Consider the following 26,936-nt stretch of genomic DNA (forward strand, 5'->3'; position numbering starts at 1 on the left):
TACAATTTGCACGAGCTCACCAAAATTGGACAGTTGAAGACTGGAAAAATGTTGCCTGGTCTGATGAGTCTCGATTTCTGTTGAGACATTCAGATGGTAGAGTCAGAATTTGGCGTAAACAGAATGAGAACATGGATCCATCATGCCTTGTTACCACTGTGCAGGCTGGTGGTGGTGGTGTAATGGTGTGGGGGATGTTTTCTTGGCACACTTTAGGCCCCTTAGTGCCAATTGGGCATCGTTTAAATGCCACGGCCTACCTGAGCATTGTTTCTGACCATGTCCATCCCTTTATGACCACCATGTACCCATCCTCTGATGGCTACTTCCAGCAGGATAATGCACCATGTCACAAAGCTCGAATCATTTCAAATTGGTTTCTTGAACATGACAATGAGTTCACTGTACTAAAATGGCCCCCACAGTCACCAGATCTCAACCCAATAGAGCATCTTTGGGATGTGGTGGAACGGGAGCTTCGTGCCCTGGATGTGCATCCCACAAATCTCCATCAACTGCAAGATGCTATCCTATCAATATGGGCCAACATTTCTAAAGAATGCTTTCAGCACCTTGTTGAATCAATGCCACGTAGAATTAAGGCAGTTCTGAAGGCGAAAGGGGGTCAAACACAGTATTAGTATGGTGTTCCTAATAATTCTTTGGACATTTGGAATTTGTAGATGTATGCATCACCTTTCATGTCAAATTCTAACATTCAAATTAAATTCTATTAGAATAATTCAACAATACCACTGTTAACAGTCAAATTAAATAATTAAATCAAAGTCCATCTTTGCAGTGCAGAGGTGACACAGAAGTGGCATCAGATCTGGTTACACTACATTTACAATTGCATAAATAAAGCTATGAGATTCCTAAATGTGAACTGATTTCTAATTTTAACGCTCTAATTACAGGGTAGGCTACTTTAAATGTGAAACTAAAACTGCCAGTAGGTGGCGGCAAGTCACTGTCTTAATAAGTGGGTTGAGGGAGTCATTCATTCCACCGATTTGTTCAAATGGCTGATTCATTCAAGAAAGAGGCAAGTGATCGTTCATTGAATCATTACATTGATTCGTTCAAAACTCGGATTCCATTCAAAAAATCATCGCTGTCTGTTGCATTGAGACTCTGCTATGGCTTCATTTTGAAATTCTCATCAGCAAAATAAAGGAAAAACAAACAATACTGACAATATTGTGTATAAAATGTAACAATGTTAATTTATTGTTAATTTAACTGTTATATAAAATAAATATGACATTTGCAATTGTGCACAGGAAAACAGAACTCTTGCTGATGTGATATTATAGGCCTATGATAACAAAATAATATGATATATATATGAGACAAAAACTCATTTGGGAACATACCTATAACTGCACACATCACGCGGTGAAAGCACGAGGGACAAAAGCGATGTCAGCTCGCAGTGCCGCGTACATCATTAAAACAATGATTACAATATCATAATAGACAATACACATCGCACACCTCTACACTCATAAAGAATGAACTTAGAATTGAACTGACATTTACCAACTCGTTTCTCCTTCTCTCCTCCTGTTTCGCGTGCAGGAGACAGACGTAATGCTGCCGCGAATGTGACGAATCCACTTTTGTGTCCTTAAACGCTTGTTTTTTGGGGTCGACAGCTTATAAACACTTATTTCTGTTTTCTTTAGCTTGTTTGCAGTACACCTTGTCACATAGCAGCTTTTAGACATTGTTTTGTTTTTTGTTACAAGTCAGAAATAACAAGGAGGCAGCTTCACACAATACAAAGACAATAAAGACGTTTGGATTGATGATGTTTGGATTGATGTGTGGGCGTGGCCTGAATGTGCTCTGTCTCTATTGGTCGGTGTGATGATGATGTATAAGGTGGGTGTGGCTCAGAGGCTCCGCCTTCTTTGAGGTGTGAATCTCTGGTTAATTTCTTCTGTTCAGACACGAGTAAAAACATGAACACACTGAAGAGCCGCTTTATAGTAGAAACTGAAGCTGTGACTCTAACTGAAAGACTCTGATATTTTTGTTCATGTTTAATACTGTAACACATCTACTGTATAAAGTGCTGTCTGAGTAAACGTGACGAGACAGGAGAGTCTGAATATAAACATTTCCACATCTCTATGAACAGAAGATGCTTTCTGAACTGCTGTTTTCTCATTTCTGTTGTGTGTTTATTGTGTTATTGAGAGGAAAGAGCAGCACATATTGACATATTCATCTAAATGCCGTTGGATGTTCACTTTTAAACCCTAAGCGGAGGACAAAAACATGACTTTGCTGTGAGTACATCAGGGCCTTAACCTTTGAGGGTGCTAAAACTGAAAAGGAGAATAAGATGACTAATGAGGTGATGAAGTGGACACCTTCAGTGGGGAGCATCTCTGTTGCTCTCTCTTCCATAGCTTCCTTTGCCTCTGCTTTTATCTGAGGTTTCTCTTTATCTACCAGGTCCTGAGGCGCGTCCAAGGAGCCACAGCATATAGCAAGCTGGAATAGGGCTCTAGCTAGCCTGTCTCTCATTACACATGTCAGGAATGCCTGAATATCCTGAGGACACACACAAAAAAACAAGCACAATCAGTCGTTTCCATAACACGTTATAAAGTAGAAACATTCATGTTCAATTACAGGGTTCCCACGCCTCGGTTAACTTCAAATTCAAGGAGCTTTCAAGGACTTACCAGGTCCAATACCCTCAAACTCAAGGACTTAATGTGGGACACATTTCAAGTAAGAGCAAGGTTACATCGTGTTACCCTGTAAGATACATTGTTACAGTTTTGCGCGTGTGAACGTCATGGCAACGTACAACACAAAGTACCTCACGCGGCAAACACTTAACGTAACACGTAAACGCGCTTAACTACCGTAAATGTGCAAGCTAGTGCGCATAGGCCACAAAGTGTTGGCGGAATAACACATTAGCGGATCGGAGGGAATCATATGGAAGCACTTTCAAGGGCCTGTATCTGTGTGTGTTTACTTTCAAAAACTTTCCAAGGACTTGAATTTTTTTTTTTTTTTTTATTCACAAACTTTCAAGGATTTCAAGGACCCGTGGGAACCCTGCAATTAATCAAACCAGAGCAGAAATGGCATGAATAAGTTCATGGATATGTACAAAGAATGGCTTAAAGTGAATGAAGAGGGAAAGGTCAATCAAAAGAGCAACTGCATGAGGACCATAAAGACTCAATGGTCATGATGCAAGTTGTTGGAGAAACATTTCTGTGTGGGATTAGCAGATGATGAGCGTGACATCACATTAATGAGGAAAGCAACCGATCCCTCTCCTACTCTCATCGTTAAACCCATTTACATCCTTAAACAGCTGAAAGGAATTACCACTGCAATTACCAGGAATGAAGCATGAAGTAAAAGAATAGTTCACCCAAAATTCAAATTCTACATCATCCACACACTTTTTGAAGCTTGAAAGCTTCAGTTCCAGTCGTAATTGCAAACACCAAGCAAATAAAATCTCCTTTTGAGTTTTGGTAAGTAGAAAGTACGTGATTCTGGTTTGGAACAAAACGAGAAAGACATACCTGCTAACCTTGAAGAAATTTTACGAGTACTACAACCCACTACACCCCCCCCCCCCCCCCCCCACCACCCCGGTGCGCGCGCAAGAACCTTACAGCCCACCACCAATGTACGCTCCACCGTTGCACACACACCTTTGAGAAACCTATGAGATACCCAACACTATAATACATATTATACACATAATATACTTTCACCAATTAAGATTTATTAGTTACTCCATAACCATATACAAGTAGACCATAAATGTTATACTATTACTGCAATCACTCCGAACATTTTGTACAGGAGGCATAGCCCATGGAAACTTCTTCCACCTGAAAATCTTGTCAGAAATAGAAGTAAACTGAGGACATTCTTCGTAAATAAATAAATCAAAACATTAATTAAATGTGCAAAACCAGCAGTTATTAATATCAAAATCAGTTTTCTAAAAACAAAAACAAAATTATAATTTACCATGCATAGTGTTTAAACTTTTGCATCGTTTAACTTGTTAAAGGTTGCAGATTTGGCTTTTTTAAGTAGTGCGTCAGTGAAAGTCTCTTTGTAACAAATGCTGCCTTTGGAGGCAATCATGACTTTTCTTTGGCACCAGAGAACTAAGCATCTCTGTGCTCAGGCTAGCACGACATTGTGTTTTGTTTTTAGTGACCAAGCTGATAATCCTTTCACAGTCTGCATTGCTGTGAAAAATCACACACACCCCAAACATAACTGTGGAGAGGTTTGCAAAAAGTTTCTTCCCTCCTGATTCCATCACACCTAATTCTCTCCAAGCTTCATCAGCCCGTTTGGTAAGAAAACCATCATTCAAGGTGGAGGACTGAAAGAGCCGAAACTCCTCCGCCACTTCATCCACTGTAACACCATTTCCCAAGAAGCAGGGGAACCTGTCTTTGAAGTATGTCAGTGAGGAGAATTTAGCTGTTTGCCGTCCGTCAAAAGCATTTTTTGCAACTGTAGCTCCAAGATCTGCAGCAATATGGGCACACATGGCTCTTCTTTCTGCAGGTTCTGATTTGCGGTTTCAAATAAAGGTATAGCTCTCTTTAAAAAAAGAGCATACAGCTTGGACTGTGGGTCAGTCAAGAAAGCATACAACCTCTGTGGTTTTGTGACCTCTGTTTTTTCTATCTTCTTTTCCTTTTCTGTTTTCTTTTTGGACAGATCCCTCTGTTTTTTGCCCGTTTCTTTTTGTTTAAAAACAAATTGGTTTAAGTCAAACCCCTTAGGTGGTTGAGCTGACTGCTGTGTAGTGCTTGGTCCTGCCGGCAGCTGTTTGGTTGTAGGTCCTGTCTGCTGTCGTTTTGGTGTAGGCCCTGCCTGTTGCTGTGTGGAGCTTGGTCCGGTCTTGGACTTTCTCTGGTGGACTTTGGTCTTCAAAAAGCTGGAGGACAAAGTCTTTGAGACAGCAAGCTACCCGAGGTAGGTGCTTAGGGGCAGCTGGGCTCTTCAGAGAGGGATGAGCTGAGGATGTGAGAGGTTTAGCTGCCTTCTTCCCTGCTGCCTCTTCAGCAAAAAACAGAGTCAGAGGTTCCCACTGCTGGAGGAGTCGATTGACACATTTGCCAAGAGCCAGCCATCTGGTCGAGGATAATTTCAAAATCTTCCTCACATCAGTGTCGCACAGCATTTGTAGGTCACGCAGCAAAGCTTTCCTCTTGCTACTCTTGTCAAGGTAGTAGTAGACAAAGATGAGCAATTAGGGTGGCATGCACAGCCGACCATGTAAATGTGGGGATTCTGTGACTTAATGAATGCTGCGACACCTTTTCTTAACCCCTGCATGACAGAGGCGTTGTCAGTAGAAAAGCTTACACAATTGCCCCCATGGTATTTTCCTTTTGTTTAGTTCCTGGTCAATGAGATTGTATATCCCTTCGCCAGTAGACTCTCTACACTCAACAATTTTCAGGAGTACTACAACTATTTTTCCAACACTGGGATCATAGACACGGACAACCAAAAGAAAAAGCTTGACATCATCCATGTCTGTGCTACCATCGGTTGCAATGCTGAATGGGGAACGGCTCATAAGGTCACTGATGACCTATTCATTATTTGAGGAAAGTGTGTTCAATATAGCTGTTGTCTTGGTTCGGGCACAGCCGTACTGCTGGGCAATTTGACTATCTGGAAACATCTTCTTAAATAATGGTCCAGCATGGTCAGCTATAGACACTGGCACATTGTGCTCAGCAATAAAGTTTGAGAAAAGTGTTTCTGCCCTGATGGTCCGTAGATCTTGATCTCCAAAAAACTTTGTGGTGATCTTAGGGACTGAGGCAATGGCACTTTCCAGTTTCTTGTGCTTTGTTCCTTCCACATGGCGTCTGCAATCTGAAAATGTAGATGGAGAGGGGGGAGATTATATTCCTGCATGTTGTTACAAAATATTATGAATTACACACACACACACACACACACACACACACACATCAACATGCAAAATTCATTCAAAGGATTCATGTAATTTACATTAAAATACATTGTTTGGCTCATCACTAGTACCTTCTAGATTACAATAAATTATTATTACTGTGTAGAGGAATGGAGTGGATGAATGGCTGTAAGCTAATAAATAGGCTTAAGTAGTAATGTGTTAAAGATGAGAGTCAGACCAGGTTACACTTAGCCTTCTGAATTACACTGCGCAAACCAAAAGTAATACTACCCACTGGAGGAAGAAGGGTTGTTTCTCCACATAACATAAAATATTTATTTTATTTTATTTTTCGTGTTCACATTTATGAGGAAAAAATTTTAGGGGCGTGACAGTTCTCCGTTACGGACATGAGCGCTCTGAAAGCGGCACTAACTGCTTTAAAACTTTCACAAAGACCTCAAACAGAAAGCACAAAGCCTTTCTTTAAAGTGAATTTCGTTTTGTATAAATTGTATCTTAATTTTAATCAATGTTTCATCAAGCAATTGCCTGGATTTAATAAATAAGAAGTAAATATAGAAGACAAGAGATAATCACGACACGGAGGCGCCGGCGTGAACTAGAGCTTGCCTCATAAATTAACCGAAACTCAGCGCCTACTTGACTCACAGACCTGTCTACTTTTAAACAGAATAATTCAAAACGAAAGAAAACAGACTGCTCTCTGCTTGTGTAATCCGTATGAAATGTGCATTTCTCTCTGGCGCGTTCACTACTGCGACGATCGCGAGACAGCATCGTCAACTTCATCTTTGCAGCCGACACGACACTTATACAGGAAACACTTGTTTATTAATAAACAATTAAAATGTCTCCTTTCTATATTTGACATTATTCATAATCATTAGGCTACTTTTGCCGGTTCTTTGTGACAGCTTTTAGGTGCGTTATTGGCAGCGCCACCCTTACATGTTAGCCTACATGAACGCGTGAACTGAACTGAGCTCGTCACAGCTGGACTGCCTGTTATGATGTCAAGGTCATTTTTAATGTTCATAAATTCAATTAGGCTAAAAATAGCCTAATTGTTACCTTTATCTTACGTTAATCAGCACCTGGCCTGTCTAAAACCTTCCAGATTTCTAGCCATTCAACCACTTTTCTAACTGCCAACTAATTTCCCCAACTAATGGGAAGGATGGCCGGTTTGATAAGCTAACGTTAGCCTATTGACACTATGAATGCTTTTTTTCTTCTCATTTTCCTTTTATTTTTAATATAATTATGTTTCTGGGGATGGGGAGTATTTGTGTGTGAGACTGTGTTCGTTACCTGTTGCTCCTTGGTGACTGATGTCGATGTCCGTCTGGCAGACGGTGCAGAACGCATGATGAGGTAGCCTGGACATCTGGAGGCAAGGCCATCTCTCACGATAGCGGTCTAAAAATCTTTGTGTTTTTCAAACCTTTTTTTTGTGGCGGTTCAGCCATGGCATGAAAGCCTAGGTATCTTATCCGGCCAGTCTGGCTTGCTTGAGGCACTGAATTGAATTGAGTGCAAAGCATGTGGATAGGAGGGGGAGGTGGGCGGCGGGTTAACATGCAGGGCTCTGATTGGCCGAAAGCTTTTCACTCCATTTACACGCTGTGGCTCAGTGGCAGAATCTGCGTCATAGATTGCATAGAAACTGAAATCGGCGAAATGCGAGAAGCAACAAAATGCGTACCTAGAGAGCAGCGAATCGTACAAGCGTACTTATGGGTCAAAATGCGTGCCGAGTACGAAAAATGCGTACATGTTGGCAGGTCTGGAAAGAGTACTTTATAAGAGAGCTTGGGGTGAACTATCCCTTGCATCTCATTAGGAATAATAATTACAAGTGGGAACTCAACCACCAAACCTTGTTTAAGAAAGACAAACACTTTTACGTAAAGGCTGCTCCAAACAAAAGGCAGCAAAACTACACCGCTATATTGTGTTCGCCCATACAAATCTTACCGAAGCTTGTTTTGGAATTCCTAGATGTAAACTCACAATTGTAAGAAAAACATCTGAATTGTGATATAACCTTCAAGTTTAATACTCAGGCTATGCGTCAGTGTTTTATTACTCGAGACTAGACTCGATCTGCGTGCATCACAGCTAGTGCAAGATAAGAATTTGTGGTTAAAAGTATATGAATGTTTATTTTGTTTAGAAAATGTCCGCTGGTTTGTCTAGATAAGACTCTTATTCCTCGGCTGGATCGTGTCGAGACTTTGAAGCTGCACTGAAACTCACATCTGGACCTTCGACCCGTTGGACCCCATTGAAGTCACTATATGGAGAAAAATCCTGGAGTGTTTTCCTCAAAAACCTTCATTTCTTTTCCACTGAAGAAAGAAAGACTTGAGCATCTCGGATGACGTGGGGGAGAGAAAATTTTCAGTCAATTTGAATTCTGAAGTGAACTACTCCTTTACCTCGAATTTGGTCTGAAGCACTACAACACTGTTAGGAGTTTTGGAAAAACCTTTAGTAAGTATGCACAAAAGTAATAGAGGTGAGTGCCAAAACAAGCCCTGCTTTAACTTTGCAAGATGCCACCCATGAAGGACAGCAACTTGAGCGTTTTCAGTGAGGTTAGCAGACATCAAACATCCAAACCACAAGAAAAACCAACTTGCAAACGAATACTCGCCCTTAAGTTGCTCACCTTCGTCATAGTTTCACTGAAGATGCCTTCAGAGTTGTTGAAGACTTCCAGGACTGCATCGGTGGCGGTCATATTTGCATATTTGTTCCTAAGCTCGGAGTTTCCCACCTGGGAGTAGATCACAGGTCCTCGGGTGGGATCCAGCAGGCTCTTCTTTATCTCAAACATTTTGGCATCCACCTCCTTCAGAATGGTTTCTTTGGCCTTTTCCATGTGGCAATACTCAGCAGCCGATGCCTTATTCAACATCTAAGAACACAGCATGAGCAAATAAAGTCTTATAGTCAATATTGCGTGCTGACCCAACAAATGCCACCATTGGATTAAGAATGATGGGAATTTTAGAGCGCAACAGTTTCACAGTTCCAGAGTTTGGGAAAATTCTTGAAGGATGCAGGATTTTTCCTGCATAGAGAATTATGAGGCGGCCGCCTCCGTCAAATTTCGTGCCGCCTCCGGCTCTCGACAAAACTCGGACTGACAGTCACATGGTGAGATACACTTTTTCCACCGTGACGGTTCTGTTGCGGTTTATGTCCATTCTCAAACCGTAGCCTATATAGTGCTGCGCGGATCGCGGATAATCCGCGGGGCGGGCGGGCCAAGTAATAAAAACATTCCATTTCAATGAATCGAGGGTGGATGATAGATAAATCAATATACTGAGTTGAGTTTAATAAAGACACGGAACTCTCATCACGGTAAAACGCAATGAACGAGCGTCACTCTTTTACTTTCGTTTTCAACAACGTAATTTTCTTCAGGGAAAACCAATCAAGGAAAACATATCAGGGCTCGACATTAAGTCACTTACATTTTAGACGCAATGACTGTTTTTGTTCTGTTTCAGCAGCGAAAATAGTCCCAAACAAAGATCACAGCAGAACCATAGCACATAGCGTTTGATTCAGTCAAAGTTTCAATTACCCATTCATAAACTGCCTCATTCTGAATAAATCAGCCGTTTGAACGAATCGTTTGAATGAATGACTCAATGACTCGCTCATTAAGACGGTCACCTGCTGCCTCCTACTGGCAGTTTAGTTTCATAAAGTATCATTCTTTTCAACATTCCTTATTTGCATATTCAAAAATATTTTAAATAATCTCATTTAATACAGTTATAATCTTTCAATGTAAATTATTTAATTTGATTGGTAACAGCCTAGTGTCTTATTATTTTAATTGAATATATTGATCAAATTTAAGAATTTGAAATGAAAGATGGAGCATACATTTAATAAAATTAATGCCCTTTATAAAAGGTACAAAAAATTATTCTGAGTGTTTTCAAACAGTGATGTAATGAAACATTGACAATTTAAGCTTGAAGGGAGTAAAGCCTCTGTTTAGGCTATTAAGGAAATGTAATTTTGCCAAAAGAAGAACTTTTATTTTAAATAAATGTTCATTTTAAATCAGCCTACTTCAGTGTGATATGTTACCATATTATCATGCTTAACACTGAGAATATGAATAATTGTAATGTGATGATCAGATCTAGATATCTAAATCAGAGAATATGGGCGGTTGGCGGGTGGATTATTTATTTTTAACAGTGGATTCGGGAGACTCAAAGTGCACCAGATTAATGAATTTATCTTTAAAATGTACAAAATTTTCTTCCGGGGGGGCTTGCCACCGGACCCCCCTAGAGGTACCGAGCTCCACCCGCAAAAATAATGTGGGAAACACATTAGGCTATATGATGATCTACGAAAAATACAAATTTAATTACTTTATTAATAAAATACATTATTAGGATTTTACCACCTCCGCCTCATTTTGAGCCAGGAAAAACCCTGGGATGTATTTTCAATGCTTTGTAGATAGGGATGCACCGATATGAACATTTTGCAGATGCCGATAACCAATAATTCTTTATACTTAGATAAAAGTAAAAAGCTATTATTTTGTGTAGATCCATGTTCGAGGCAGTTCGACTTAACAAGCGCATTTCTTTACACACACACACACACACACACACACACACACGAATTGGAAACACTCGATCTGCGCCAGTGGACGTGCACTGTTATGAATGCCTGTGCAGCAATGTGAAACAACGGCAAGCACACACGCAACTTCTAAGGAAAGACTGTATTCTCGAACTGTTTCGACTTTAACCCTTAGAGGTCGGAGATCACGCCGGCGTGATCTGCTCGCTTTTTTCCTTATGAGTTAAATTGAGACCCCAAATACTCTTTTGACTTTGATTTTACAAAACAAGTTTCATACATCAATCGATTCTGTTAAATGTGTATTATTTTTGTGTATACTCACAATAAAAACAAAGTGTTGTGCTTTTTGCCAAATAAAGAAAAATAAACAAGAAGCGAGTTCTGCCTTCTCTCTGTCCGTGTAGTCCATTCTGAAACGCATCCGAAAATGAACTGCAGCTCAGCGAATACTCAGTCAAACAGACATACAGACACACAGGCATGAAGCTTGAATTCTCTTCTTTTAAATGAAGTAATTTATATAAAAAACAAATATTCTCATCTTGTGAAATCTGTATTAAAAGAGAGCGATTCCAGTCGACCTCATTAGAGCTAATTCAAATGTAATGTGACTCCGCCCACGGAGAGCGCGCGCTATTCAAACGCAAATGGCTGAGGTAATCCGCGCAATCCTGTGAACGCCCCCCCCCCCCCCCCCCGTATCAGCTCGAGAAAACCAAAACACAAGTTTATTCAGAACATTACTTGCTTACACCGTCTCGCAGCGCTGTGAGCAATAATGAGGAATACGAGCTGAGGAATACTAGTAAGTTTTTCCTTCTCGGGTTTCTGTTTATGAATGAATGAACGGCATAGATGCGCGCTGTTTACCACAGCTGGCAAAAAACAATATTACGTGACAGTTCTCCATTATGGACGCGAGCGCTCTAAAAAAAAAAACTAAAAGACTTTCAAACTTTCACAGAGACCTCAAAACAGAAAGTACAAATCCTTTCTTTAAAACGGATTTCGTTTTGTATCAATTGTATCTTAATTTTAATAATTTTTTCATTAACAAATTTCCTGGATTTAAAGTAAATATAGGCTAGCAATCACAACAGCGTCTCGCAGCGCTGTGAGCAATAATGAGGAATACGAGGAATACGAGCTGAGGAATACTAGTAAGTTTTTCCTTCTCGGGTTTCTGTTTATGAATGAATGAACGGCATAGATGCGCGCTGTTTACCACAGCTGGCAAAAAACAATATTACGTGACAGCTCTCCATTATGGACGCGAGCGCTCTAAAAAAAAAACACTAAAAGACTTTCAAACTTTCACAGAGACCTCAAAACAGAAAGTACAAATCCTTTCTTTAAAACGAATACAAGATAGATGTAAGCAAAATCTTAAATGGTCAATATAAGTCTTCTTCTAAATATCTTTTGTCCTTGCATTGTGGCTCAGCCAGTTTCACACCTGAGTGAATGGCTCATCATTATGCAGAGTGGGTGGTAATTCAGGTGTAAACCACTCCTCGTTCACGCCCCCTCGCATATTGGCTTTCCAAGCAAAACCTGTTTTACATCAATTTAAATCAATGTATGGTTTTATTTGAACGATAAAGCAAGACTATTTTCACATAATTTTGAAGAAAAAACTATAGGCGACGACATCCATTAGTCAAAAGTCTTATTGACACATATTTACTATGTGTTTTGTGGCCTTATTTCAGAAATTTTAGTTTTTAGTTTTTTCAATATCCACGCATAAACATTATTCTCTCAAAAATGAAAACATGTACATACACGTGGCTCACATATTATGGTAGCCCTGTTTGTGCTTTATAGAGTGAATTTACACCTTTGCCATTAATATGTTTATAAGCAACTGAAAAAAGCACAAATGTCAGGGCATGTCAGAACATCTCAAGGGCCCAGAAAACCGCTCAGACTCCAGAGGGTTAATCTCGAAATGCTAGATTTTCTTTCTTTTAGACTACAGAATTTATTATACTTGTCAAAACGATAATAGGAACTCCACTATGTCTCTCTTTACATTTATTTTGTCCTGTTGTCGGCTTCAGCTAAGAAAATAAATAGTTCACCCCACACGTCCAAAATTCATAGCACACTTTAGATAACCTTCGGCAGCGAGTGCAGGCTCTTTGGTGGAGCTCTGCTCTGAAGGAAGTTCCATCGTGACAAATGAATGGACTACTAGCGGACTCGGAGTGACATGAAGACATGAATCAGAGGCACAAAAACGTTGGCAGGGGTGAGCGGTCATTATGTTTACTAATTCCTGAATCGTGCTTTGTGCCCGACCCGAAAAAAAAAAGAAAAGAAAAAAGCGGATTTGCATGATTTACGAGAGCATCATTTTCAGGTCGGAAAAGCCGGATTTCCGGATTTATCCGGAAGAATCACATCCCTGAATAATGTTTTCATTATAATTTTATGTAGCCGATATGACAGACTTGCGCTGCACATGTTGCACTGAACTCTATTTTCCTTTTTGAAGTGATTCAATCATATTTCAAGCAACTCAATCCCATCCTGCTGAACAGTGGCATCTGAAGCGTCTCAGCTGAAGGAAATAATACATTGTTTATCAGCTTTAATATCTCAGCTACATTTTCTGCAGACACCGACATGGTGGCCGATATATCGTGCATCCCTATTTGTAGTGAGAACCCTCAACACCGAATCAGACATTTCCGAAAGAGGGGTGGACAGACCCAAAAAATATGCCAACAACAATAGGGAATCTTACCGAAATGGACAACCCAAGACTCTGGATTCTGATGCCGAGTTCATTAGGCGACTCGCAGCTATAATGGTCTGCAAGGTGCTTCAGGAAATCAGCAAGGTCAATTCTAGGTGTCGTGCTTCTTCTCCGGAATATTCTGAGACTCTAAGAAAGCAGAAAACCACAGCGTTACGTCAATGCAGATGTATAGGAATTGGGTTTTTTTCTCTGTATTGTGTCTTCCCTATTATATTGGTTATGTTGTGTGTGTTAAACAAGTGAATTTCCAAAGAATTTCCCCCTGGGCACAATAAAGTTATTCAATCAATGAGTATGTTGAATACTGGTCAAGAACACAGCCAATGCCAAGCTGACTCACCTCAAGAACGTCCACAGTTGTAATCTGACGTACATCATCATCTTTAGTATTTGCATCTATTTTGAACATTCGGTGGATAAGAGGGATCTTGCAGAGAGGGCCCAGATGGAGTTCTTCAAAGCGTTTCTTGTTCTTCAGGTTGGCCAGACCCTGTCCCAGTTCGTAAAGTGTGCACACGCAAGACACCGCCTCCACTGACTGACGTGGAAAGAAACACATCAGGTAAACTCAAGGGGTCTCATTTATAAACATTACTAAAAGTGTACATGCGCCCGAAAGCAAAAAATGTTGTACGCCAAAAAAATGTCAGACTTATAAAAGCGAGCGTACGCCAGAACCTGCGCAGAATCCCCTTTATAAACCCCAGTCAGAGGAAGATTGTGAACCTGCGTCTCCTCTCCGAAATTATCATATATGAGCTTACAACGCCTCCTTTACTGTGCATATCCTCATCTGCATATCATTTGCATATGCATATTCATGCACGTGATGCCATGTTTATCGGTATGTTGGAAACTCAGATTTCGAAGACCAGGAGACTTGGTTCTTTCTTCAGCAGGATTCTTTATTGAGAACATGAGCTGCAGTCACCAAAGTCTAACTGAGTTCTATACAGTATAGTTTTTATACATTTACAAGGAGGAGGGACTTTTGGAGGTGGAGATAAATCAAAACAAAGCATAGGGATGATTTGACTCAATCAAGAATCAGCATAACACTATCATTCAAATTATCCAATCAGCCTGACAGTATCACCCATACCTTCACATGATCATAGCTTAACTTGGGACCATGACACTGTTCCGGATACAAAGGTTAATGTCCGACACCTGGGTTGCTTGACTTAATCTTCTTTGAAATATCATCATCTATGCCTCAAATGCTAAAATCAGTAACCTAAATTAAACATTTAATACATTTGTAATACAACAGGTACAAGCCATTAGGAAAATATGAGATAATAAATAAATCAAATAGTATAAAATACATTTCAGAGAAAGTTTTTCTCAATCTTTTCCACTGGACAAACAGTATTTTTAATTGCTTTATATTTTTAATGGAAACAGATTGTGTTCATTATTGATCATTATTTGCGTGTAAATATTTCCTCAGTCCACGAGTTCTGCTATTATCATGCGCTGAGCAAACATTAACACACAGCATGCCTCAGGAAAAGTGTTCAACAGCAGCGCATCCACTACTAATATTTATATTTATTAGAATATATATAGAATATAATCTTAACTCCACTGAGAATGGCATATTTAATCTAAATGTGTATATCAGATGTAAAACAGAGTTTAAATCATTCTTGTATGTATTTAAACTGTTTGTGAACATGCACTGTATTTGTGATAAGGATTCATAATGAATATTAAAGTGGTTTTCCTTCATCAGCCGTCAGTCCCTCAGATCAACATCGGTGTCTCTAGAATATTCATACGCATGATCAGAGTTTACTTACAGATGTCCTTACACACTCTCCCGTCAAGTGTGTTTTTATAAATCACAACTTATGTGTGTGAAGTGTGAACTTATGTGAACTTATGCGTACGCTCTTTCAGGGCCTGTTTTGTGCGACGCAACAGTTATAAATGAGGCCCCTGAGACAAGTCTCATCACAAACCTACACTGGGACTTTTGTGTAGACCTCGTACCTCAATGTACAGATTGACCTCCTGGATGGTGCACTGAAGGTCCTGCACTGCAGGAAGATGCCGAAGTGAGCAAACTCTGCTTATTACCTTTGACAAAAAAATAAAATAAAAAATTAGTCATGGTATTGACATTGGGATGAGCACAAAATAGGTCTGGATAGTGCTGGCTGTTCGGTATACCGGTTCATATCGAATACCGGTGTTTATTTTTGTTATGATATGATTGTTTAATATACCTCAATACCGGTGTATGTCACTTTAACAATGTTGGGAACACGGCGCAATACTGTTTGAGAGGGTCTTTTCACTGTTGCACTGTGTGGTGATGCACAGATGTATGAAGATGGACAGGTTAAACTATAATTAATAGCTGTCAAATTATAGTCAAGTCAAGTCATCTTCATTTATATAGCGCTTTTAACAATGTAGATTGTTTCAAAGCAGCTTCACAGAGATAAACGTATAATTTATGGTAACAGAGATTGTTTTGGCTTTATAGTGGTTCTTTAATAAAGTTATTTTCCAGCTAAAGTTAGTTTTGATTGATTCGCTTCCGTCGCAATGATCATTTGTTATTAAATTAGGGGCCGCTAAGACGACACCATTCTCTCTACACAGACTTTAAACGCGAACCTGTGAGAAAATGCTGATGGCGTTCACATGCACATTAAGAACTGGTTCTATAGTTATGTGCGTTTGAATATATGTGCGCAGGTTTGGAATTCCCCACAGACCAAGCCTAAACAAAGTTCTGGTGTTTCCTTATAATTTTTGATACAGAATTTAATTTTATTTGATCAATTCGGGGTAGATACGCAAATTGAGTTTCCCGACGACGCTTTATCTGTAGAGTGGTAAAGGGATCCTCCATAGGAAGAGACTAGTTGGCACTTCAGCACTGCGTTGTCATCGGGTCCAGGCGCAGGTCCTTCATCAGATCTGGATACGGCCTGGATCCGGCAGGCTGCGGGAAAACCTCAGGATAAACAAAGACACTAAAATTAGCGTAGATGCCATTCTTCTTATGATGTAACAAGTACATCAGGATTTATGGGAAGTGTTCCCGGTTCCGGCTGATCTAATCTATGCAGCCTAACATTGAATTATAGAAGTCTATAATGTATTATGTGTATGCTAGGTCAAAGAGATGTGTCTTTAATCTAGCTTTGAACTGACAGAGTGTGTCTGCTTCCCGGACAATGTTAGGAAGACTGTTCCAAAGTTTTGGTGCTAAATAGGAGAAGGATCTACCGCCAGCAGTCGATTTTGATATTCTAGGTATTATTAACTGGACGGAATTTTGAGATTGCAATAGACGTGAAGGACTATAATGCGTTAAGAGCTCGCTCAAGCACTGCGGAGCTAAACCATTTAGTGCTTTGTAAGTAATCAGCAATATTTTTAAATTGATGCGATGTTTAATAGGGAGCCAGTGCAGTGTTGACAGAACAGGGCTGATATGGTCATACTTCCTGGTTCTGGTAAGAACTCGAGCTGCTGCGTTTTGGACCAGCTGTAGTTTGTTTATTAAGCGTGCAGGGCAACCACCCAGTAGAGCATTACAATAATCTTGTCTTGTATTGCGGAACAATAAAATTGTTCCGCATTTGTCATTGAGAGCATATGGCGTAATTTAGATATATTTTTAAGATGGAAAAATGCGGTTTTACAGATACTAGACACGTGACTTTCAAATGAAAGGTTGGTATCAAAGAGCACACCCAGGTTCCTAACCGACGACGAAGACTTGACAGAGCAGCCATCAAGTGTTAGACAGTATTCTAGGTTATTACGTGAGGAAGTTTTTTGTCCAATAATTAGAATCTCTGTTTTTTCTGAATTTAGAAGTAGGAAATTACGAGTCATCCAATTTTTTATATCAGCTATGCATTCCGTTAATTTTGTGAATTGGTAAGTTTCGTTAGGTTTTGAAGAAATATACAGCTGAGTATCGTCAGCATAACAGTGAAAGCTAATTCCATGTTTCCTAATGATATCTCCTAATGGTAGCATGTACAGAGTGAACAGCAGCGGTCCTAGTACTGAGCCTTGTGGTACGCCATACTGAACTTGTGATCGATGAGACATCTCTTCATTTACTGCTACAAGTCATTTACTGCTACACTGCTATATTACAGTGTTTTCCATACATTGGTTCACAATATCAACACTGCCCGGCACAAATAGATTTTCCAGAAGGCTTTGACATTGTTAAATAAACATGAGCACAGCATGTTTCAAAGTCAAGACGCGGCACGGGTGTTTATATATGAATGTATTTCAAGGGAACTGACTGTCTTTAGAAAAGTTTCTATGTTATTTTCATTCAATATTTCTTTATCTTTCCTGATAAAGCAGCGTTTATGAGCGCCTCCTGCTGGACCTCTTTGTAAACAGCATCATTTTATGGGGTCTTACAAACCTGTATTAATACTAGTGTGGGATTTTTCTACAATATTCACTCATGACAGTAAAATAGGGCATTCTGAGTCAATCCACTGCAGTGTTTCCTCTCTCAATCAAAAGAAAATGTGGTCAACAACACCCAGTCATGATTTAAAAAATAAATAAAAAAATACACCATCATGTACCGTGAAACTGGTATAATTTTGAAAAATACCGTGATATAAATCTTTGGTCATACCGCCCAGCACTAAGGTCTGGATAATTTCCCAAGACACAAACCCTCTCGATGGTCACATGCTCCCCTTCGGCTGCAAGGGCTCTCATGACATCCTCCGCCAAACTGTTCACTTCGCTTGAGCTCATGGCCTTTCTCTGTCTCCCAACATTGTTTTCATCTTCCAGCAAGGCTTCTGCTGCCCTCATGCTTGCACCATGAACCTCCCTCATCTGGCTGTAGAAGGACTCATAGAAGACAAGCCCTCTTCCCTCCTTCAGTTTCTTCTCCTCAGCATTGGGCATCTTGGAACCAAGAACTGGGAAGTCACTAGTGGACAGATTACCAGGGGCGATTGAACTTGCCTTGGGCCGAACCACTTGTTCATCCACCACAGGTTTGGACTGAACCTTCTTTGCTTCCTCATCAATCTTCTGTTGTGGTCCTACAAGAATAAAGCCAACAATGTGTTTTTAAAGACTTAAAGTTATAGTTCACCCAAAAATGAAAACGACCCCATGATTTACTCACCCTGAAGTCATCCTAGGTGTATGACATTCTTCTTCAGACGAATAAAATAGAAGTTGTATTAAAAAATGTCCTGGCTCTTCCAAGCTTTACAATAGGAGTGAATGGGCATCATTTTTTTAAGTCCATTCAAGTGCATCTATCCATCATTAAAGTGCTTCTATCCATCATAAAAGTGCATCTATCCATCATAAAAGTGCTTCTATCCATCATTAAAGTGCTTCTATCCATCATTAAAGTGCTTCAATCCATCATTAAAGTGCTTCTATCCATCATTAAAGTGCATCTATCTATTATAAAAGTGCTTCTATCCATCATTAAAGTGCATCTATCCATTATAAAAGTACATCTATCCATCATAAAAGTACATCTATCCATCATTAAAGTGCTTCTATCCATCATTAAAGTGCATCTGTCCATCATAAAAGTGCATCTATCCATCATTAAAGTGCATCTGCCCATCATAAAAGTGTTTCTATCCATCATAAAAGTTAATCTATCCATTATTAAAGTGCTTCTATCCATCATAAAAGTGCATCTATCCATCATAATATTATTATTTTTAAATATGGATATTTTTCTTGCATGAATGCATCGCTTCACTTCAGAAGGCCTTTATTAACCCCCTCACAGAGCAGTTTGGGACTGCTCTGCTTTTATGATGGATAGATGCACTTTTATCAAGGATGGATGCACTTGAATGGACTTTAAAAAAAATGGTGCCCATTCACTCCCATTATAAAGCTTGGAAGAGCCAGGACATTTTTGAATATAACTCTGATTGTATTAGTCTGAAAGAACACCTAGGAGGTCATATACACCTAGGATGACTTCAGGGTGAGTAAATCATGGGGTCATTTTCATTTTTGGGTGAACTATCCCTTTAAGAACAAGGAACTGTTTATGTACTTGTCTATATAACTGTATATAGGGCTGTGCGATATGACGATATATATCGTATGAACGATATAAAAAGTATATTGTTTCATATTATGCTCTATCGTTTATATCGTGGTGTCGCAAAAAAACATTGTTTACGACAAAACTTTTTCATCATTTGGATGACTGCAATCTTACACGCAACCACGGGGACGCAGGCAGAAACGTGAATAATGGCGAGTGAAGGGGAGACAGAACCGGGTGGCTCCGAGCAGGAGAAGGACCAGCCAAGACAAACCGAGGAGCTCGTTCCTAAACGAGGGGCTACCTCTGTAGCATGGGCATGGTTTGGTTAACTTTCTATATGTTTGGTTGACTATTTTATTTTGATAATGAACATGCTGCGATGCCAAGTTAGCAATGCTAGAACGTGTGCGCGTGAGAGGCGTCGGCGCGATCACAGGATTTTTTTGTCCTTCTGAGGGACCCGTTACTCCGTATAGTCATACGGATAGAAGCAACAACAACAAAATTATTCAAAACTGTATAGTTTTTGTAAAATACAGAAAATAAGCACGATGCCGTTTTCTGCCGTCTCGGTTTCCTCTATGTGAACTTTGGATCCCGTTGCGTGAACCGAGGCCAGCAAAAATGTTCCTTTCGTTTTGTTAATCTGTAATTATTTAAGTGAAATAGCCTATATTTTGCGTATAGGCCTATATATTAGTTTTATATATTTAGTTTTATTCTGTTTCCTCCGTTTACAGAAGAGCTTTAAGTGCGTGATGTGACATTGTTTGAATCAATGTTCTACACTATCCTGCAATTTTCGCTGGTTTCAAAAACAAAAAGTTGCATATTACCTGCTATTCATTTTCACTGAAATGTAGGCCTAATTGTTTGACATTTGGTGACATATACAGTAGCATATACATCCTCGGGAAAACTAACGCCAGCGCATTGCCATTGCGACTTAGGCTACCTATGACTTGACAGCTGAGCACGGGCATTTCACTCACGTTGATATTGGCTATGCGTCAATATCACATTTGCACAGTAGCCTAGCCTACTATTTGAATTCATGATTGGTTGACTGCCAAATTAAAATATTTAACAGAATGATCAAATAATGTTAATAACCGGTTAATGGCCTTTTCAAATAAGTGTGTCTGAGAACGATTAAATTAGATTTTGTTTCCTTTTCTGGTTATGTTCCTGTCAAAATTTTGTTCGTTTGTTTTAGTTCATTGAACAGATTCAGAGCCCTGATTGCTGCTACATTTTAAACTTGAAAGTACAATGTTTACATTTGGCATTTTATATCAATATTTTATGTTGGGCTTTTATATTTCATTCATATTTTATGTAAAAATATATATATAAACTATTCTTTTAGTTTATATATATTAAAAGAAAGTATTTTCCATGTGGTAAATATTTAAACTATTAATTGATTGAATTTACAGAAAAGGTACTATACCGTGATATATATCGTTATCGGGATATGAGATGACTTATATCGTGATATGAGATTTTGGTCATATCACCCAGCCCTAACTGTATATACTCTTACTGTCAAGGCACTTTGCTCCTGCTTGTTTATCATCTACAACTGGACAAACGGAGTAGGTTTTTAATGGCAGTGAAGACCCAAATAAGAGGGAGTAGCCATTCTCCAGTTCACTAATGGAGTTGCTTGCAGCTGGATATTTTCTTATAACCTCTTTAACTCTATCTATCAGATCCTCTTGCTTCATTTCACTACCTCTTTGAGCAAAGTCAGCTCCCAAATAACACTTTCTGCACACAAGTCAAATTTAAGGCTTTTTAAGACCTTTTTAAGACCCTTTAAGACCTGAAGAAATCAAAATTAATACCATGCATTAGGGGTGTGCAACATTGACAAAATATGTCTCAATATTTTCAAAGTTTTGTTGATAATAATTAGATAATATTTTGCTGATTGTGTTTCTGTGCTTGGTGCCATGGCTGGTTTAGGCCTGTTGTTCACAGCTGACTGACGAAGATATTCATATTTTTCATATTCTATGCAGTGGTCAGTTCACAGCAGTGACAGAAATTTAAAAAATTTAATTAAGGGGTAATATTTGCCATCTTAAATTGATTTCCAGGGGCATTTTCACATATAAATGGACATTTGGAATTTGTAGATGTATGCATCACCTTTCATGTCAAATTCTAACATTCAAATTAAATTATATTAGAATAATTCAACAATACCACCACTGTTAACAGTCAAATTAAATCATTAAATCAAAGTCCATCTTTGCAGTGCAGAGGTGACACAGAAGTGGCATCAGATCTGGTTACACTACATTTACAATTGCATAAATAAAGCTATGAGATTGCTAAATATGAACTGATTTCTAATTTTAACGCTCTAATTACAGAGTAGGCTACTAGGTAGGTTAAATGTGAAACTAAAACTGCCAGTAGGTGGCGGCAAGTCACTGTCTTAATAAGTGAGTTGAGGGAGTCATTCATTCCACCGATTTGTTCAAACGGCTGATACATTCGGGAAAGAAGCAAGTGATTGTTCATTGAATCATTACATTGATTTGTTCAAAACTCGGATTCCATTCAAAAAATCATCGCTGTCTGTTGCATTGAGACTCTGCTATGGCTTCATTTAGAAATTCTCGTCAGCAAAATAAAGGAAAAACAAACAATACTGACAATATTGTGTATAAAATGTAACAATGTTAATTTATTGTTAATTTAACTGTTATATAAAATAAATATCACATTTGCAATTGTGCACAGGAAAACAGAACTCTTGCTGATGTGATATTATAGGCCTATAATAACAAAATAATATGATATAAATATGAGACAAAAACTCATTTGGGAACATACCTATAACTGCACACATCACGCGGTGAAAGCACGAGGGACAAAAGCGATGTCAGCTCGCAGTGCCGCGTACATCGTTAAAACAATGATTACAATATCATAATAGACAATACACATCGCACACCTCTACACTCATAAAGAATGAACTTAGAATTGAACTGACATTTACCAACTCGCTTCTCCTTCTCTCCTCCTGTTTCGCGTGCAGGAGACAGACGTAATGCTGCCGCGAATGTGACGCGAATGTCACGTGAACAAGCAAATCCACAAAGAAAGAATTAATAAATAAATAAAGTATGCTAATTAGATGGTTCTAATTTGGAAAACATTTAGAAATATTCTAAGTCAAATTGCCATCGAAAATTTAAGACCTTTCATAAGTAAAAATAAGACTGTTTAAGACTTTTTATAGCCTTAAATTTAAAAAATCGAATTTAAGACTTTTTAAGGATCCGCGGAAACACTGAACTTGCTTTGGGGGATGGATTCGCAGGTGTTGGATCATTGTTCACTGTTGGTGGGATTGCAGGTGTTGGGACTCTTCTGTGATTCTTATGGAAGATTCTCTCGTTCTCCACCAAAAGCTCATCGCTCAGAGAATCAATGAAGGAGGCGATTGAGCTAAAACCAAGGTCTGACAATTTGAGGTTACGCTGATACTCCTGACTGAAGAATATAGACAACAACCTAAGAGGAATGCCTTTATGATTTCCCTTAACCAGCTCCACAACGTCTTTATAAACCCCAATGTGCACGGGTGCTGAGAAAACCATTGAAAAATTATATATGAGAACCACATGAGACTGAATGACATAACCCTTCATTGTATTGTATTTATTTGAGCCATAAAAATTTACAAATTACCTGTAGGTGTTGAAGCTTCAGCCATGGCACTCCTGTAGAAGATTTGCCCATTTTCCACGTACAGCTCTTGGCTTAGAGAGTCAATGAAAGCTGAAATTGAGGAGAACCCCCATTCTTTCTTGCTCAAGGGTCTCCCATACGCCCTATCATAAAACTCTGCTAATTGTGAAAGAGGAATGCCTCCCTGGTGGCTTTTTACCAACTCCACGACATCTTTGCATCTTTTTTCAAAGTCTTCACCTGTAAAATATATGACAGCACTTTCAGGATAATGTAAGATATATTTTAAGATGGCTTCCCTGGCAGTACTTATTATCCTTTACAAAACAGCTACAAAAATAGAATTAATGGATCTAGAAGTTGAATATAATGTGAAATCAGTACCTGTAGAAACTGTGTTTTTCTTGTGAAAGATCACACCATCTTCCAGTATAAGATCCTTGCTAAGAGAGGCCACAAACGTTTCCATCGATGGGAAACCAAGTTCAGCAGGCAAAAGGACTTGTTTATATTTATGAGCAAATATCTCTGCTAATTTATCAAGAGGAATTCCTTGAGGGTGTTTTTTCACTATCTTGATGACTTTCTTACAAATTTCCTTCTTAGGAACGCCTTTTGGGGGTTCCTTATCCAGCTCCACAACGTCTTTACAAATTCCATCTATATAAAAAAAAGAGAAAAAGCATACAAAACATATATGAGAACTACATGAGAGTAAATGACATAACCCTTAATTGTATTGCATTTATTTGAGCCTTACATTGACAAATTACCTGTAGGTGTTGAAGCTTCAGCCATGGCACTCCTGTAGAAGATTTGCCCATTTTCCACGTACAGCTCTTGGCTTAGAGAGTCAATGAAAGCTGCAATTGAGGAGAACCCCAATTCTTTCTTTCTCAAGGGTCTCCCATACACCCTAATATAAAACTCTGCTAATTTTGGAAGAGGAATGCCTCCCTGGTAGCTTTTTACCAACTCCACGACATCTTTGCATCTCTTTTCAAAGACTTTACCTGTAAAATATATGACAGAACTTTCAGGATAATGTAAGATATTTGAAGATGGCTTCCCTGACAGTACTTTACATTATGACAGGCGATTCGGCCACTGAAAATCCTACTCTTATCAGTGCAAAAGAGACTCAGTTGATTTTGATCTTACATATAAGTGTTATAAATTATTCAAGACTGTTAAATTTCTTATTTTATTTTATTGCATTTAATTGAGCCTTACGTTGACAAATTACCTTTAGTTGTTGAAGCTTTAGCCATGGCACTCCTGTAGAAGATTTGCCCATTTTTCCTGTACAGCTCTTGGCTTAGAGAGTCAATGAAAGCTGCAATTGAGGAGAACCCCAATTCTTTCTTGCTCAAGGGTCTCCCATACACCCTAATATAAAACTCTGCTAATTTTGGAAGAGGAATGCCTCCCTGGTAGCTTTTTACCAACTCCACGACATCTTTGCATCTCTTTTCAAAGACTTTACCTGTAAAATATATGACAGAACTTTCAGGATAATGTAAGATATTTGAAGATGGCTTCCCTGACAGTACTTTACATTATGACAGGCGCTTCGGCCACTGAAAATCCTACTCTGGTTTAACCCCCTAGGGGTCGGCGGTCGCGCCAGCGTGACCAGCTCGCTTTTTTTCTTATCAGTGCAAAAGAGACTCAGTTGATTTTGATCTTACATGTAAGTGTTATAAATTATTCAAGACTGTTAAATTTCTTATATTATTTGTGTACACTCATAATAAAAACAAAATCTTGTGTTTTTCATAAAATAAAGAAAATAAACATGATGCGCGTTCTGCCGTCACACTCAATGTGAAGTTCTGAAACGCGACAGAAAACGATCAGTAACTCAGCGAATGCTTTTCACACTGGCATGAGACACATGTCTTTACAAAGCTTGAAGTCTCCATTTTTAAATGATGTAAATTATATCAAAAACAAATTTTCTCTGTTTAAGTAATCCGTATGAAAGCAATGACATGTACAGTTTCTCAAGCCCGTGCTCATTAGCTCTAATGTGACCACACCCACGCACGCACAAGCGATTGACATGCAAATAGTCTACGTGAAGGAACACAGACCTGTAAACACCCTCATTACCTCAAAAAAAAAAAAAAAAAAGAATCAGAATCAGAATCAGAATCAGAATCAGAATCAGAAAGAGCTTTATTGCCAAGTGTGCTTGCACCCACAAGGAATTTTTCTTGGTACTGAAGCTTCCAGTGCACATATACAAATACAAATACAACAAGAAACATAGTAATACAAATTCTAAGAATAAAATATATTTAAAAAAAATAAAATAAAAATAGTATAAAAAGTAAAAAAAAAAAAAAAGGGGTCACAGTTGGGTTTAGTCTGAATAAACATTTACAGATTATGAACATATTTACAGTATTTTGAGAAGTATGAATAATATAAATATAAATATCACCTGAGTTAAAGAATATTACACTAGACAGTGGGAGTCTAGTGCATGTTACAGATTATGAACATATTTACAGTATTTTGAGTAGTATGAATAATATAAATATAAATATCACCTGAGTTAGAGAATATTGCACTAGACAGTGGGAGTATTGCACTTGCAGGCATATGCATTGGGGGGCATGTTAAGTGTTCAGAAGGGAAATGGCCTGTGGAAAGAAACTGTTCCTGTGCCTGGATGTTCTTGTGGCCAGTGATCTGTGTCGCCGTCCTGACGGTAACAGTTCAAACAGGGGGTGTCCAGGGTGAGTGGAGTCTGTGATGATTTTACCTGCTCTCTTCCTCACTCTGGAAGAGTACAGGTCCTGGGGGGTTGGCAGGGGGGCACCAATAATCCTCTCTGCTGTCCGGACTGTCCGTTGTAGTCTCCTGATGTCCGATTTGGTAGCTGAACCAAACCAGACAGTGATGGAAGTGCTTAAAACAGACTCAATGACGGCTGAGTAGAACTGGATCAGCAGCTCCTGTGGCAGATTGAACTTCTTCAGCTGGCGAAGGAAGTACAGTCTCTGCTGGGCCTTTTTCACAATGGAGTCAATGTGATTTGCCCACTTCAGGTCCTGAGAGATGGTAGAGCCCAGGAACCTGAATGACTCCACTGCTTCCACAGTGCTGTTCATGATGGTGAGAGGGGGGAGTGCTGGGGATTTTCTCCTGAAATCCACAATCATCTCCACTGTTTTGAGCGTGTTCAGCTCAAGGTTGTTATAGCTGCACCAGACAGCCAGCTGTTCAACCCCCAGTCTGTAAGCAGACTCGTCACCATTTTGGATGAGACCGATGACGGTGGTGTCGTCTGCAAATTTCAGGAGCTTGACAGAGGGGTCTTTAGAAGTGCAGTCATTAGTGTACAGGGAGAAGAGCAGTGGGGAGAGAACGCACCCTTGGGGGGCGCCAGTGCTGATGGTGAGGGACCTGGATGTGAGCTTCCCCAGTCTCACTCGCTGCTGCCGGTCGGTCAGGAAGCTGGAGATCCACTGACAGATTGAGGATGGCATGGAGAGCTGAGTCAGTTTGGCTGTGAGAAGATCAGGGATGATGGTATTGAAGGCCGAACTGAAGTCCACAAATAAGATCCGTGCATAAGTCCCAGGTCTGTCAAGATGTTGCAGGATATAGTGCAGTCCCATGTTGACTGCATCATCCACAGACCTGTTTGCTCTGTAAGCAAACTGAAAGGGATCCAGAAGGGGTCCAGTGATGTCCTTCAGATAGGCCAACACCAGTCTTTCAAACGACTTCATGACCACAGACGTGAGAGCGACAGGTCTGTAGTCATTAAGTCCAGTGAT

General features: G+C 39.4%; 1 protein-coding gene across 1 annotated transcript in view; it reads right to left on the reverse strand.

Annotated features, from left to right (window-relative positions):
• Nucleotides 1–26,936, reverse strand: part of LOC309497114 (uncharacterized protein) — a 108,009-nt gene that overhangs the window by 39,122 nt on the left and 41,951 nt on the right. The window contains exons 3-12 of the mRNA XM_082167320.1: nt 24,389–24,628; nt 23,916–24,155; nt 23,527–23,802; nt 23,143–23,382; nt 18,063–18,442; nt 15,378–15,464; nt 13,720–13,917; nt 13,365–13,505; nt 8,652–8,900; nt 2,385–2,568 (exon numbers count right to left, since the gene is read on the reverse strand). Coding sequence (XP_082023446.1) covers nt 2,385–2,568; nt 8,652–8,900; nt 13,365–13,505; nt 13,720–13,917; nt 15,378–15,464; nt 18,063–18,442; nt 23,143–23,382; nt 23,527–23,802; nt 23,916–24,155; nt 24,389–24,628 — 2,235 coding nt within the window. The remainder of the gene's footprint in view (nt 1–2,384; nt 2,569–8,651; nt 8,901–13,364; nt 13,506–13,719; nt 13,918–15,377; nt 15,465–18,062; nt 18,443–23,142; nt 23,383–23,526; nt 23,803–23,915; nt 24,156–24,388; nt 24,629–26,936) is intronic.

The sequence above is a fragment of the Leuciscus leuciscus genome (genome assembly GCF_965113295.1).
Source record: "Leuciscus leuciscus genome assembly, chromosome: 4".
Lineage (NCBI taxonomy): Eukaryota > Metazoa > Chordata > Actinopteri > Cypriniformes > Leuciscidae > Leuciscus > Leuciscus leuciscus.